The sequence below is a fragment of the Leuciscus leuciscus genome (assembly GCF_965113295.1).
Source record: "Leuciscus leuciscus genome assembly, chromosome: 17".
NCBI classification, from domain to species: domain Eukaryota; kingdom Metazoa; phylum Chordata; class Actinopteri; order Cypriniformes; family Leuciscidae; genus Leuciscus; species Leuciscus leuciscus.
Window position 1 is genome coordinate 27975450 of NC_138741.1, and position 15793 is coordinate 27991242.

Sequence of the window (15793 nt, forward strand, 5' to 3'; positions counted from 1 at the left end):
GGCACCCCTGCACCTCTCGGATGAGCACTCTGAGTGCATCGCCTGCCTGGGCCGCACCCATGCTGAGGCCGTGCTCATCAAGATGTATTGCTCTCATTGCAAGAGCATGAGTCTCGCCTTGCTGCGCTTGTGGACCGCTTTCATCCAAGATCTGCGATTCCAAAAAAGTAATCCCGCCCCCTCGTTCTCGTCCTCTCGGAGGAAGAAACAGTGGAGTTGCGGGGCTGAGCAAGTGGGATCAAGTGGGATCAAGTGAGCTCACATCGGCCCCAATCCCGGGTGCCTTACAATCCCCAAAGCGAGAGGATTCCCTGGTGCTCTTCTCCTGCGAAGACCAGCGCCCCTCATCTGGTGCAAGCAGCTTGGTCTCTTTTGGGGGTTCTGAGATGGAATTTGCCACTGACACCATGTCATTGGCAGTTTCTGATGCAGAGTATTGGTCAGACTCCGCCCTCTGCTGCCTAGGGAGCCACGTGATGTCAGTCCTGGTCTGGACGCAAACTTATCCTTGTCCTTACCAAGGCTGTTGAAGAGCTTGGCTTGAAGTGGTCAGCCCCAGAAGAGCCAGCCCGCAGCTGCCTTGACGAGTGGTTTCTAAAGCCGGGGCACCGCCAGAGATCTCCCCGCCAGAGATCTCCCCGCCAGAGATCTGCCTTGTTCTTTCTGGTCCGCTACAGCCGGACCACCTTCCAATTGTCCTTGTTGTCTGTCTTATCCGCCTGGTGTGCAGCCCGGAACGTAGACCCTTTATCTTGTGACGTTGCATCAAACTTGTCCTTCCTGCAGGAGTTGTTGGATGAGGGGTGCACCCCATCCATGTTCAAAGTATATGTGGCAACTACTGTAGCATACCCCACCCCTATCGCTGGCCAGTCGGTTGGAAGGAACAGCTTAATAGTGAAATTCCCTTGGGGGGCTAGAAGGCTGAATCCGCCTCGCCCCCACATGGTTCCGACCTGGGGACCTGTCCACAGTCCTCTTGGCTCTCCAAAACTCTTCAAGCTGCTACAGACGGCCATGCTGCAGCCCCTTTTGCTTAAGACCGCCCTCCTGCTGGCTTTAGCAGGAGATCAAGCAAGTTGGCAACCTGCAGGCACTCTTGGTGAGCGCATCCTGGCTTGAGTTCAGGCCAAACGACTGTAAGGTTGTCCTATTTGTATTGTAAAAAGCGCTATATAAATAAAAGTGACTTGACTTGACTTGACTTAGGCAGAGGCATCGCTATGTGCCTAAGGTGTTCTCCACTCCGTTCAGGGCACAGGTCATAACTCTCTTTGCTCTCCCCGCTTCGGAGGATGAGCAGTTCTTACACCTACTCTGCCCGGTCCGGGCCTTCAGAGTATCTGTTGAATGCTCTAGCCAATTCCGGCAATCAGATCAGCTTTTTTCTTCAGAGGTCGCACTTAAGGGGCTGTCGGTTACGAACCAAAGACTGTCCCGATGGATGGTGGACACAATAATGCTGGCCTACACTCATTGCCGTCGCAGGTGGGGTGCGAGGCCCTGTGCGAACTTGAAATGCGAGGCCCTGCTCTTTGATGTGGATGCTCAATTGCGCATGAATTACAGTCACACGGACGTAGCAGTTCTAGTTCTATTGCACGCATAATCTCGCTGAAATACGTTTTTATCAAGTAGAATAATACAGCATAACCATGCACATAGTCTCAGCTATGACTTTTTGCTATTTATTTCAGAAAAAAAAAAAAATCAAATGTGCAACAACGAGTGGCTTTACATCAAGTCAGCTCGAGAATTTTCGTGTGAATAAATACATAGATCCGCCTACTTATCCAACGTACATCTGAATGGTCCAGTGGTAGAACTTTTGCCTAGCGTGTCAGAGGTTCTGGGTTCTCAACCACACTCGTATAAAAAAAGTTTTTCTCTCATCAAAACTGATTATGTTCATCACTGGTTGTATATCAAGCAGGGATGTTTTGTAATTTCACCAGAACGAATAGAGAGTATCCCCAACGGATTGAAGCGCGCGTCCGAGTGAAGACAGTGTGGCGTGTGCTCGAGCCACACGAGAAAACACTGTATCCGCCTGTTCGCAGCGGCAACGAGCACTTTGATCACTTGATTTAAAGGGGTGGTAAAACACGATTTCACTTTTCTAACTTTAGTTAGTGTGTAATGTTGCTGTTTGAGCATAAACAACATCTGCAAAGTTACAACGTTCAAAGTTTAAAGCAAAGGGAGATATTTGCTTTTAAAGAAATCAATTTCTAAGAACTACAGAAACGGCTGATAGGGACTACACGACATTCCTGTGGGCTTGCTGACATCACTAAGCCCAACATTTACATAAACCCCTCCTCTGGGAACACAATACATAACGGGGGCGAGGCCATTTTATGTTGCTTTGGAAAAGAGTTGTTGTGGTAGTCGAGTGTCTTGGCGCTATGCCGTCGAAACGCTGTTATTTTCACCCAGATTGCAGGTCCACTTTGTTCAGTCTTCCTAAGGACGGTTAAAATTTATTTTTAACTCGGTCCCTCATAATTATAATCCAAATGTCGCACTTTGTGCTGCACATTTTCCGGAGGAAAGCTTCCTCAATCTACACGAGTTACAATGCAGGATTCACACAACGGCTTGTCCTGAAAGATCGAGCAGTTCCAACTTTAAAAACAGAAGCTGTTTACGAGCCACAAACTGTAAGTATGATTTTTTCGTTGACGTGTTTTCCTGTAATAGTTCGTATTGTTAATTGTACGTTGTAGCGAGGAAGTAAACAAAGGAAAACGCTGTTTGGCTCCACAAACCAGTTTGTTAAATGCTAATGTTAATTCATATCCGACAAACACATACAAACTTCTGTTTAATATCACCAGCGCAGCGAACTTGGAATGTTCGAGGTTGTTGTCGTTTCACTGTAAATTATTCGTTGATTATAGCTTTTATGTATTGTTTATCTACATGCATGCTAAACATGGTTTGTGTTTGATTTGGCTGTTGTAAAGCCAATGTTTAGTGTTTGTATTGGGTTAATAGTTCTGGCGACAGATATTTAGCTACAATCGTTTTAAAGCAGCACTCAGTAGCTTCGGGACTTCTTCGCTGTATTCTCGCTTTTTGCTCGCAGGTTTCTGTCTAGAGCTCCCCCCACAGCTTCGGAATAGATATTTGACAACACTGTCGTAAAAACTCGTTGGTGATTCTCAGACACCAGAGGCTATAGATCAACGACATCAAAGCAGATGGGACGTTCTTTAAAACGTCTTCTTCATTCGGGTTTGGACAGCGTGAGGGAGCGCAATAATGACAGCATTTTAGCAGATTTCTTTTGGCCGTAAAGCAATTGTTTACATCGCGAGACCTGATATCACGCGAGACTTCCTGACGCAGCGGCCGGCGGCCCGCCGGCTCAAAGTTGCAAGTGCGTATTTTCCGCTCACGGGCACCAGGGGGGTGCGAAACGACCACCATTCAACCCGAAATAAGTAATATAACCATTCCAATGACTCCGAAGCTGTTCAGTTAAGGTAAAAAAAGTTACTTAGTTCACCTTTAAATATACAAAAGTAACAGTGTCATATAGCGATCACAATAGATCTGCAGCCTTAAAAACAAACATACCTTTCTGAAACGTCCTTAAACAGCTGTTCTTGACCAGTTTCTGCTCGATTCTCTCCACTAACATTCTCTGGGTCTGATTCGTGCTCTAACTGATTATGGGAATATTAACGCCATTGTTTACTGCAGCAAAAACTACCGGTAAGGGGCGTTTCCGAAACAATGTGAACTTGGCGGTTAGCGAATCACAACACACTGAGCCAGCTAACCAATCTGAGGCCATTGCGTATTTTTGAGGGCGGGGCTTCATAGAACCAGGAAATATCCGACCGTTTTTACAAGAAGGGACAGAGCAGTGTAGAATAATGGTTAAATATGTGAAAAATAATGCGAATTTTTAAAAACGAAGCATGAACACATGTTACAGTGGACCCCACAAACACAATCAAGCCTTCGAAAAAAGGTGTTTTACCACCCCTTTAAAAAACTAATTTCAGCACTAGATCGTCTCTTATTTAAAAAACGAACGAAATGAATGCTCTGCCAGTTAACTGGAGATGTTTTATTTATTTGTAGAATTGATACATTCAGATGATTTAAAAAGTGGTGGGGACAAATTATTATTATTTTTTTATTTTTTTTAAAGAAGAAAAAAAAAAAAAGAAAAAGAAAAAAAAACAGCAGGATTGCGAGGCCCCCTAGTGGCGCGAGGCCCTGTGCGGTTGCACAGTTCGCACAGTCTATGCGACGGCTCTGCCTACACTTCCTTGGGCTTGCTATGTCCTATTGGAGTGAGGGCCCACTCCACTAGGGGAATGGCCTCCTCTTGGGTGTGGCCAAGTGGAGCATCCATTGGTGACATCTGCACGACGGCCGGCTGGTCCTCTCCATCTACCTTTGCCAGGATCTATAGCTTGGGCGTGGATGGAGCTTGTATCTTGTCTGCTTAAAGGGGATTTCAGATAAAATTTGTAACTTTTGGCGAAACTATATTGAACTATCAGAACTATCTTTTGAACTATATTGGCGAATTCAATATACCTCCAGGTATCTACACCCTAGTGTTGGTCGATGAAAGCCTATTAAGGGCCCTTAACCTTGACGGGCCTTCCGTTCTCTGCTCGTAACACGGCACTATTGGATTAGGTTCCCCAAAGCCTCAGTAACTGATGCAATGCGTGTGAACCATATGAAAAGGAAACGTTTCCGTTATCCCAGGGAACCAAGGTTACATTAATAACCGAAATGTTTACAAGAACCATTCGAACAATCTGATTTCCTGGAAATAATCGAACTTTCCAAAGCAGAGAGTGGACCGATTAGGACAAACTGATTCACTTGACTAGATCTGAGTTTTTAGAGCTATATGAGAGGACCAGTTAGGACGAACTGACTCAGTACTCAGACTAAATCCGACTTTCCAAAGTTACATATAAGAGAGAGGACCGGTTAGGATGAATCGGACTTTCCAAAGCTATAAGAGATAGCACAGAGTTTTTGTTTACATCAGATTGCAGTTACATGCAATATAAATGTGACAGTGATGTGTTTGCGCTACAGCGCTAATTGTAGCTTAAATTACTTTTAAGTGGCTGGAGTGTCACTGTGATAATGTTAAGGACGCCACATATTCATATGCCTCAGTTTAATATCAGTGTCATTATATGCAGAAAGTCTTTACCCACAGATCGCAAAATATTGTTATTCTTACTATGGGAGAAATAATCACTCTAAATGATGACAAAGAACATCTCGTTTGAGGTCATTTGACTGAAAGCTGATTTTAACTTCCAACAGAGACAGCACAGGAGGAGAAGATTCGTCAGCTGGCTCAAGCAGTTCAGGATCAGGCCTTTGAGGTTCAGCAGCACTGGGAGCGGTTCAGTGCTCAGGCTGCCAGCTGGCAGCACCAGGTTGACTGGGCTCTGGGGAAACTTCAGGACCTCCAGGATGCCATGAACCAACTGGAGCTCAGCCATCTTGAGATGGAGAATGAAAACTGCCACTGTGAGGAACGCAGCATGGTCAACTGTGTGCTGGAGAACGAGGAACATATTGTGAGTTCAAATTACAGTATTCGTGTACAATAAGGCCCCATTAGCTAATGCAATAAATCAAATGAACTAACAATGATCAATTAATTTGTTACAGTGTTTATTCATCTTTGTTGACATTACTACTAAAATACTATTCATGTCAGATCATGTCCATTAAATAACATTGACAGGTACAACTTTTGATTTTAACGATGTATTAGTAATTGTTGAAAGTCACAATTTTGTTCAGTTTGATTAGTTATCATGGATTTTCAGTTTGCATTCACTAGTTTCTGTCTCCCTTTGTTCATTTTCCCGCCACTCCTTGGCTGTCATGGTTTATGTCATTATGAAATCTTTTGTATCAGCAGTGTATGATTAATTAACTCGTTTGTATTCACTATTTAAGTTGTACCTTCCTTTCATTCTGTGTCCGGTTACTGTTGTGTTAAGCAACTGCCTGCACGCCTACCTGTTGGAATAGTATTATTAAACTTTGTGTTGGAACTTATTCTTCATCTTCGTGCTTTCTTCTGCAACAACCGGTGACAATAACATTAACTAAGATTAATGAATGCTTCAGAATTATGTTAACTAATATAGTTAGTTCTAAAACAAGTAGCCTATACTTTTTCTATTCCAGGTTTCAGAATTGTTTAGAATATAAAATTCTAGACGAATTTTTTTTTTAAAAACAGGTAAAACAGTGGTGATTTATATTATTGACCAACTTGATAGTTATTTACCATAACATAAAATTATATAAGGTGTCTTTTATTTAGAATTAGGTATGCGTCTATTTGAGAGTAGCCTATTTAATATTATTATCAGTGTCTATTGAGAGAAGGGGGGAAATTTACTCTTGCACTACAGATGTCAGTACGTTCACTGTCTGGTCTTCAGTTTATTCATGTTTGACCTTCATATCATCATAACTCTATTATACACTTGGCTATGTCGCTCATCCCTCATGTCTCATATCTAATGTGATAACCAAATATGAAATATTTGATGTAAGTTTAGCCTTGAATGGAATAAGGCGGAAGTCTGGTACAGATTTGGCATTACAAGGGCATTTCAATAAATAAGTTAACAAGACCTATCATGTGAGTACATGCATCTGTTTGACTGAACTATCTTGCCAGGTCAGATTGAGTTTTATTCATGCGGAACTTGCCTTCAGACCATGCCACCTTTTGGTCACACAACGTCAAACATCATGGGTCAAGGTGGACTTATTGGTCAGATGTGCAGTAATGTGCATGACACCATCTGGAATACATTGCTAATTTTAAGTTTTATGGATCCACTGTAATTAAAAATGTACCAGTGTTATTTGAATATAATTGAGATACTAATATAGATTTTATTAATATTCTAGTTAATATTTTATTTTTACCGATTTCATTTAAATTTCAGTTTGTGCTTTAGTATTTTTTTAATAGTTAAAAAAAATCTATTTAGTTTCTTTATTCATTTTTATTTTAGTTTCAGTTATTTTAGTACATCAAGTTAAACTACATCAAAATGAGAAATGTTGAAAAACTAGCTGATATAAAGTAGATGTGAGTTTTTTTATATTTATTTTATTTTATTTCAGTTAAAGGTTATTTTATTTAAAGTAACGAAAATGGTTTTTTGAAATGGTTTTAGTTTCAGTTTTAGATTACTACAATAACAGTTATCTCTGTCATTTGCACATTCAAGTTAAAAGTTTTGAATTTTTTTAGTCTTCAGATTTAGAATATTTTTTACTGGCCCTCATAATTGTTATAAATATGGCAATTTGAGCCAACTGGCATCCGTCACTGACCTGTTCATAAGATGCGTTCAAACCCCAGCATTGACCTTGAAGAATTGATTATTTTTAATCTTGCTTTATGATCATTCAGACCACGCGGAGCCCAGTTTGTTTTTGATTGCTCCCTTTATCCCGAGGCTTGACGAGTGTGTGACTGTCATGTTGTTTTGAGGATCCTGTGGGCAGAAATATTGACCTTCCATATCGACCTGGGAAGCTGGAGAACATAGATAATTAATCTGCTACCCACTCAATGACACTCTTGAGCCTTGTTTCACCAATGCTCCCCATCAAACCACAGTCAGACAGCTGCTAGCTAACTCATTTTTGGAGCTCAAACAACAATATTTGTCACCCCAAGTGAGCATCTTGGGATTTGATGTAATAGTTATATTAATATAACTGAGTTGCACCATTTGTGCTTTTGGGATGTGGCATTGTGGCATCACATAAGAACAAAAGGACACTCATTATATTTTGGCTGAGATGTGTCTCCACAGGTTCTTGAAGACAGGCATGTTGGATAATGAGCGTCTGGTCATTTCAGAAGTGAAGTACCAGAGACGTCTTTCTCATATTTCCAGAACAATGTCTTTATTTTTCTCCAGACTGCCCCCTGCTTAGTCTTCTCTTTGGATGAAAAGACTTTAAAGCTCTGTAATTTCCCTCTGATCTGAGCTACTATTATGTCTCGGTTGGGGTCTTGGGGAGGTCTATTTTAGTGCATTATGGTCTGACAGCACAGTAAGATGTTAGGCATAATTTTTTTATCTTGCCATCTGTTGTAGTCAAAATCGTTCAATCTTGATTGTTTGAGAACATTTTTCTTTTTCAAAATCTTATCAGGGGACTATGGGTAATCAGCACCGGCAGTTACAATGCTCTCAAATGGATAGGAGACATTTGTCCCATGACTTCTTGTCTGGTAAGTTGGGCGGAATGTTTTTTTAATTTTTTTTATTCAGCATTCCCATAATCATGGAAAACCTTTTGCAATAAAAAATTGCATTTAAAAAATGCATTTCTAGGCCCAGGAAACTTACTGTACACCATTCAAAAGTTTGGGGCCAGTCAGACTTCAAATCAGTAACCATACATTAAACTGATCAGAAGAATTTTACATTAATGCTGTTATTTTGAACTTTCTATTCCTCACAGAATCCTGAGGGGAAAAAAAGATCACCTTTTCCACAAAAGTATTAAGCAGCATAACTGTTTTCAACATTGATAATTAATAAGAAATGCAAATCTGCATATTAGAATGATTTCTTAAGGATCATGTCACACTGAAGACTGGAGCAATGGTGCTGAAAATTTGCATCACAGGAATAAATTATTTAAAAATTTAATAATATTTCACATTATTACTGTTTTACTCTATTTTAGATTTTTTTTAAATGCAGCCTTGGTGAGCATAAGAGACTTCTTGCTGACCTCAAACATTTGAATGGTAGTTTATAATAGTTATACTCAACTCTGAAGTATTTCACTGGCTAGAAATTGGTCTTTTGGAACACAATTTATATATATGTTTTTTTAAATAATTCCCCCCTTTATCAATCCTTATCAAGTCAGCTTGAACCAGCTGAACAAGTCATACAATTGGTCAAAAAAGTGGGGAAACCCCAATTTGTCTCAAATACTATTTCATTTTTTCCAATATACAATATAAAACTGTATTGTTTGGAAGTTATTCATGGCTTTATCTTTGAAACCTTGTCTCCCCAACCAGTTTCCGTTCAGTTCCCGTGGCAGAGAGCTGTTTTTCATAATGGCGTCCCTTATTATATCAAGTGAGTTTTGTTTCATACATTCTCCTCTCCGCTATGACACTTCATGCACTTAATGTGATTTCCCATGTGTTCAGTTTTGCATCAGAATAAAGTTAGTCCACAAATTCAAATCTAGTTGCACAGTCACCCTTGCTAAAATGTATTACATTAACCATAGGTCTTCTAACTTACCATTCAAAAGTTTGGGGTGTTTTTAAAGAAGTCTCTTATGCTCACCAAGGCTGCATACTGCAAACTACAGTAAAAACATTACTTTTGTGAAATATTAATTAAATATTATTACTAAATATAGATTAAAAAATGGTTTTCTATTTGAATATATTTTAAAATGTGATTTATTCCTGGGATGCACTGCTGAATTTTCAGCATTCATCTTCAGTGTGGTTCATGATCCTTCAGAAATCATAAAAAAAAAAAAAAAAAAATCAGGATTCTTGATGAATACAAATTTATTTTAAATAGAAATCTTTTGTAACATTATAAATGTCTTTACTGTCACTTTTGATCAATTTCATGCATCCTTGCTGAATAAAAGTATTAAAAAAATCTTACTGACCCCAAACCTTTGAACGGTAGTGTATAATTACTAATAATTCCACATAGTGTTCATTGACAAATGAATGTTTGAATTAATGTGATCTCCTTCAAATACATTTGAGAAAAAAAAAAATTCAAATCTTTATATCATTTTCATGCTTCCATTTGACAGAATCCAAACCAGGGAATTGATGTTGATGATTAATTATGTTTCAGCCATGAGCAGCAGACCACCTCGTGGGATCATCCAAAGATGAGCCAACTATTTCAGTCAATGGGTCTGTCCTTTCACCTGTCAATCAATGTCAAGTGTTCTGTCATTCTCTCTGTGTAGTTCACTACTTTATACAAGTACAAACTGTTCAGAATGCAGATTTCTCACATGATATATTGCTCAGTATTTGTTTGAAAAGAAAACTTTTCTAGTGAACTTTCCTAATTCACCGTAATGTTTTACGCTCTGTGCAGCTGATCTGAGTCGTGTGCGTTTCTCCGCTTACCGCACGGCTATGAAGAGCCGCAGGCTACAGAAGGCCCTCTGCTGTGAGTGATACGATACCTTATCATTTATGTCTTATACTTTTTACTTCACTAACACAATCATGGTACTTCTGTGGGGGATTTTGCACCATTGCAATAGCATATTTTTTGGGACATTTATCACTGCATTGCAAATCTCTGTCAGTGTGCACTCCCCTCTTCACTGCACACTCGAAATGACTGGAGGAAATACAAAGGGAAAAAAACTGATTTCAAAAAACAGATTCAGTCTTTTGCTGAAAAAACAGCAAAAGACAAAGGCAATTTTAATCATGAAATCTTAATCTCTCTCTGCTTATTTTGTCAGGCACTATTAGGACATTTACGGTACACTAACTACTGTATGAGTCTTTGTTTGATCCCTCAAATCGCAGTAGGATTTTGGAAAGCATTAGAGCCGGCAGGCAACCTGCTGATAATGCAAGGCTGAAGCCAAGTCTGGACTCAGAGAAGGGCTACTCTCTGAGAAAACAAAGGACTTTTCTGGAAACTAGCATTAACACTCTCTCTTCAACATTAGCATCGTCATCCTAGACGCAAGTCTTTCACACATCTGTGCTATCTTTATCTACATTTCCTTCCTTTCACCCCCTCTTCCCTCTCTCTTCTCTCCACATGAGATCACTAACTGCATGCTTGACTTTAGTAGTTGTTATTCAGTTGCATTCACTATAGGGGGCTAGAAAAAAATATAACTGAAATAATAGCAAGCATGGGGTGGCATATTTCATGGTACAAGCCATAACCTCTGGTTATTGTCTCAGCTTTATTCTAGTTGTTATATTATTAATTATAGGGGGCTAGACAAAAATACTATTGAAATAATTGCAAGCATGAGGTGACATTACTTCATAGTACTAGCCATAACCTCTGATTATTGTTTGAGCTTTAACTAAGTTGTTATATAGATGACTGTAGGAGGCTAAACGGAACTACTATCCCAGACAGCAACATAGTGTAGTGTCGGCCCAGATCCGGCCCATATCTGGTACACGTTGAATCCAGATGTACCAGATGTGGCCCGGATCTGGGCCGACACTATATTGTTGTCTGGGATATAAATAATGGCAAGCATGGACGGCCTATTAAATAGTATAAGCCATAAATTTGGGGCAAATATGGACAAACTCAACTGTTGGGTTACATTTTTAACCCAACGGTTGGATTTGTCCATATTTGACCCAAATTTGGGTTGAAACAACCAGAGTTTGTGACCATGGGATCCTTGTAAAAGAACGGCCTGCGTGAGACCCTGAGCGGCACTGGTAACTGATAAATTATTGTACAAATGGTCAATAAATCAATAATTATTTGGCATTCCAACCTAATTTGAGGCTGAGATAAAATGGAGTCAGATAAAAGTTTAATTTGAATTAAAGTACTGTAAGACTGAAAATACTGGTTGAGGCCTGATTTATGGGACAAAAGGGCCCGGCTGGCTAATTAACATTTGAACTCACACAAGCACATGAACTAACAACAAATAACTCACACAAGAACATGGTTTAATGCGAATGTTTATCATTGACTGTTATACTTTTGGCTTTTGGTGTTGAGACATTTGAAATGTCTCAAAGTGAGTGGTACAGATATCTCATATCCAGATAGATAAAATAAAAGGAAATAAGGTTTATAGAAGTTCATAGAAAACTGGTTTAGAGATAAGGCCAGATAAGGCAACCCCCCTTCTGTGGGATAGAAGCCATTTGAGGGTGGTCTCACCCCATCCCCCATGTCACCTGGTCAGGAGAGAATAAAGGAAGGTGCTCTCTGGTCTCTTCTTCTTGGCTGGACGTGGAATTGAATAGGTGGGGTTTTTCTCTCTCTCTCTCTCTCTCTCTCTCTCTCTCTCTCTCTCTCTCTCTCTCTCTCTCTCTCTCTCTCTCTCTCTCTCTCTCTCTCTCCCTTTCTCTCTCTCTATCTCAGGTACAAGCTGGGTAAGATTCTTTGGTGTAACAAATGTATAACCATGTTCTAGGTATTTGAATTGATTGTGGAATTGATCTCTGATATCTGAAATATTAAATTGCTACAATGTGATTATTCCAACTGATTTTGACATTGTTTATTTAATGGTTAAAAGGATTAGTCAAACATTCGCTCACTTTTAGTGAGGCACAGATATTATTAAAACCTTTCATTTATGGAGTCAGATGAATTAACGAGTATGTAAGAGATGGCCCAGTGGTCAGGGAGAATAATTTGAACAAGCGGGCAGAGGTTCAGTGGATCTCCAAACGGTGGTTTATTATAGAGAGAAAAAAATATATATATTTACATTGAAAGGTACAAACAAGACAAAACAAAAACTGCAACAATGTGCAAAAAGGCTACACCGAATAATTCAGTCCAATTCGCAACAGCATCACACACCTCCAGCCTTAAACAGACCAAGACTGCCTGATAGTCTCTACAGTTCCCTATTTGTAAGGGCTAACTCCACCCTCAGCCTGTTCCAAATGAACAAGCAGGGAATACACATACAACACATTATACACCAAAAAATAAAAATAATAAAACACTAAACATATTCACAAATAACACTGTGTAAACCCATGGGTACTTAACCACCAACACACTAAACCAAAAAAAAAAAGGAAATGAAAAGGGAAAAATTGTTTACCAGATATTCCCCCTCCCCCATACAAAATTACCAATGGTGCAGTCCAATTAGGCAATGCTAATGCTACAAAAACATGTTTGAATCAAACGGACTGTTTGATGGTGCAGCATGGGATGAGACCAAAAGGCCAACAGCCAAAACAAAGTTTTGGGGGTAATTCTTTCAAGAAATAAAAGGTAATTCTGATTGCAATTATATCTGGTTGTGAAGTTATTAAAGAAAATTAATCATTGAATTAAACAGAAAACAAAATGTATATCAAATTCATTTCAAATGGGGTAAACACATTACAACATCATTCTGATCTTAAAAGATGGTAAATGCCGGCATAATCAGGTAGTGATGTGTGCATGTGTATCAAGTCCATGTAATTCATGTCCTGTCACCAAGCTTAACTTGTGACATTTTCCCCCCCTTCTCCAGACACCTCGTGAGGTGTCCGTGAAAGATAGTCCGCAGTACAGTTTTGGGTGCCTGATCTATAAAGGACTTCAAAATCAAATGGTTGCATAGCTAAAAACCACCTTGTAATCCTAGAATTAGTGTCTCTCATTTTCCCCAACCAGGACAGGGCCCGATGATCAGTTTCCAGTCTAAATTTCCGGCCCAGCAAATAATAACGTAGAGAGTCCAGGGCCCATTTAATAGCCAAACACTCCTTCTCCACCGTAGAGTACCTAGACTCACGGGGAAGGAGCTTCCTACTAATGTAAGCCACCGGTCTTAATTGTCCTGACTGCCCCTGTAACAAAACGGCTCCAATGCCGTGCTCAGAAGCATCGGTTTGCACAGTAAACTCCTGTTCAAAATCGGGACTCTGCAGTATTGGCTCCTTGCATAGAGTGTCTTTTAAGCCCTGAAAAGCAAGTTCACATTCATCAGTCCACACCACCTTGTTTGGTTTGTCCTTTTTGGTGAGACTGGTCAGTGCAGCAGCTTGTGCAGAAAAGTTTGGTATAAACCGTCTATACCATCCACTGAGTCCAAGGAAGGACCGCACTTGTTTCTTCGTCTGTGGTCTTCCAGCAGACTTAATAGCCTCAATTTTGCTGACTTGAGGCCGAATCATTCCATGACCCAGAACGAATCCCAGATATTGTGTTTCTTGCTTGGCCAAAAAACACTTGTCAGGGCGAAGGGTAAGTCCTGCACTTTTAATCCTCCCTAGAACATCTTTCAGATGAAGCAGATGTTCTTCCCATGACTTGCTATAGACGACAATGTCATCTAGATAAGCCGCTCCATATCCCTCTGTACCTCGTAGGAGTTGATCCATCATTCGTTGAAAGGTGGATGGTGCCCCATGGATGCCAAAAGGCAATACCCGGAAATGGAAGTGCCCAAATGGTGTTCGGAAGGCTGTCACTTCCTGACTCTCTGGGGTCAACGGAACCTGCCAATAGCCTTTGCATAGGTCTAGGGTGCTGATGTACTTAGCTCGTCCCAGTCGTTCCACAAGATCATCTACCCTGGGCATGGGATAGCAGTCAAACTTACTGACGCTGTTTACCTTCCGAAAGTCCAAGCAGAAACGAAGGCTGCCATCCTTCTTGGGCACCAAGATGACTGGACTACTCCACTCACTGGCAGATGGCTCTATGACCCCCAGATTCTGCATGGATTCTAACTCCTCTTTAAAGGCAGGCAAGAGTCGTTCTGGTATTCTGTAAACAGGTTGGCGAATGGGTTTAGCATTGTGCAGGGTAATGTGGTGTGATACCATTTTGGTCAGACCAGGTGTCTCTTTGAATAGACCCGGTGGTATCAGGTCCAGTAATTGCTTTTTTCCATGTTCTGACAGTTGGCACAAATCTAGTTGAGCAGATTGGCGAGGAAGAGGGAAGTATTGTTCCTCTACTTCCTCTTCGTCCTCCACTGCTCGAATGAACAAAGTTTTCTCTGGACTTGATTCACTGGTGCTAGTTGGAGAAACAGAAGATGGAGGTCGCACATGCCATCTTTTTAGTAGATTAACATGAAATGTCTGCAATGGCTTGCTTCTCGATGGAATGTAAACTTCATAGGTGACTGGGCCTACCTTCCGTTGGACCCGGTAAGGGCCCTGCCACCTGGCCAGTAGCTTGTTTTCTGAAGTAGGCAGAAGTAACAATACCTCATCTCCTTCTTCAAAGCTGCGGGTTCTGGCTGTCTGATCATACCATTCCTTTTGACGTGCTTGGTTCTGAAGAAGGTTTTTTCGAGCCATAGCTGTAGTTTTCTCCAACTGTTCTCTCATCTTTAAGACATAAGAAATAATGTTTATTTGACCTGGCTTTGCTGGTGCTTCCCAGGCCTCTCTTAAAACATCAAGAGGACCTCTGACTGGGTGAGCATAGAGGAGTTCAAAGGGAGAAAATCCTGTTGATGCTTGGGGTACCTCCCGATACGCAAACAACAGGTATGGCAACCACTTGTCCCAATCTTTTCCAGTCTCTGAAACAAACTTTTTCAGCATATTTTTTAGAGTTTTGTTGAACCTTTCAACCAAGCCATCTGTCTGAGGATGATAAGGGGTAGTTCTTACTCTCTTAATTCCTAAGAGTTGATAAACCTGGTGCAGGGTGCGACTCATGAAATTTGGTCCTTGATCTGTTAGGACCTCCTTAGGTATGCCTACTTGAGTGAAGAATCTGAGAAGTGCAGTTGCTACCTGCTTAGCAGTGACTTCTCTGAGAGGATAAGCCTCGGGATACCTAGTGGCATAGTCACAGATAACAAGAATGAACCTGTTCCCTGACTGGCTCCTTTCTAATGGACCTATCACATCTACTCCAATACGCTCAAAAGGCATATCAATGACAGGTAATGGGTGTAGCGGTGCATAGGGAGGTTTATAACTAGTTGTGAGCTGACACTCGGGGCAAGACTTACAGTACTCTTTCACTTCAGTATACATCTTAGGCCAGTAAAACCTCTTAGAAACTCTCATAAGGGTCTTCAT

General features: G+C 40.7%; 1 protein-coding gene across 2 annotated transcripts in view; it reads left to right on the top strand.

Annotated features, from left to right (window-relative positions):
- The window catches only part of LOC309479097 (utrophin-like), a 47092-nt gene that overhangs the window by 9079 nt on the left and 22220 nt on the right, over nucleotides 1–15793 (top strand). For both annotated transcript variants that reach the window (XR_014199160.1, XM_082142972.1), the window contains exons 5-9: nucleotides 5320–5579; nucleotides 8206–8284; nucleotides 9092–9152; nucleotides 9906–9967; nucleotides 10158–10232. Coding sequence is in view for 1 of the 2 variants with exons in the window: in XM_082142972.1 (XP_081999098.1) it covers nucleotides 5320–5579; nucleotides 8206–8284; nucleotides 9092–9152; nucleotides 9906–9967; nucleotides 10158–10232 (537 nt within the window). In the remaining variant the exon portion in view is untranslated. The remainder of the gene's footprint in view (nucleotides 1–5319; nucleotides 5580–8205; nucleotides 8285–9091; nucleotides 9153–9905; nucleotides 9968–10157; nucleotides 10233–15793) is intronic.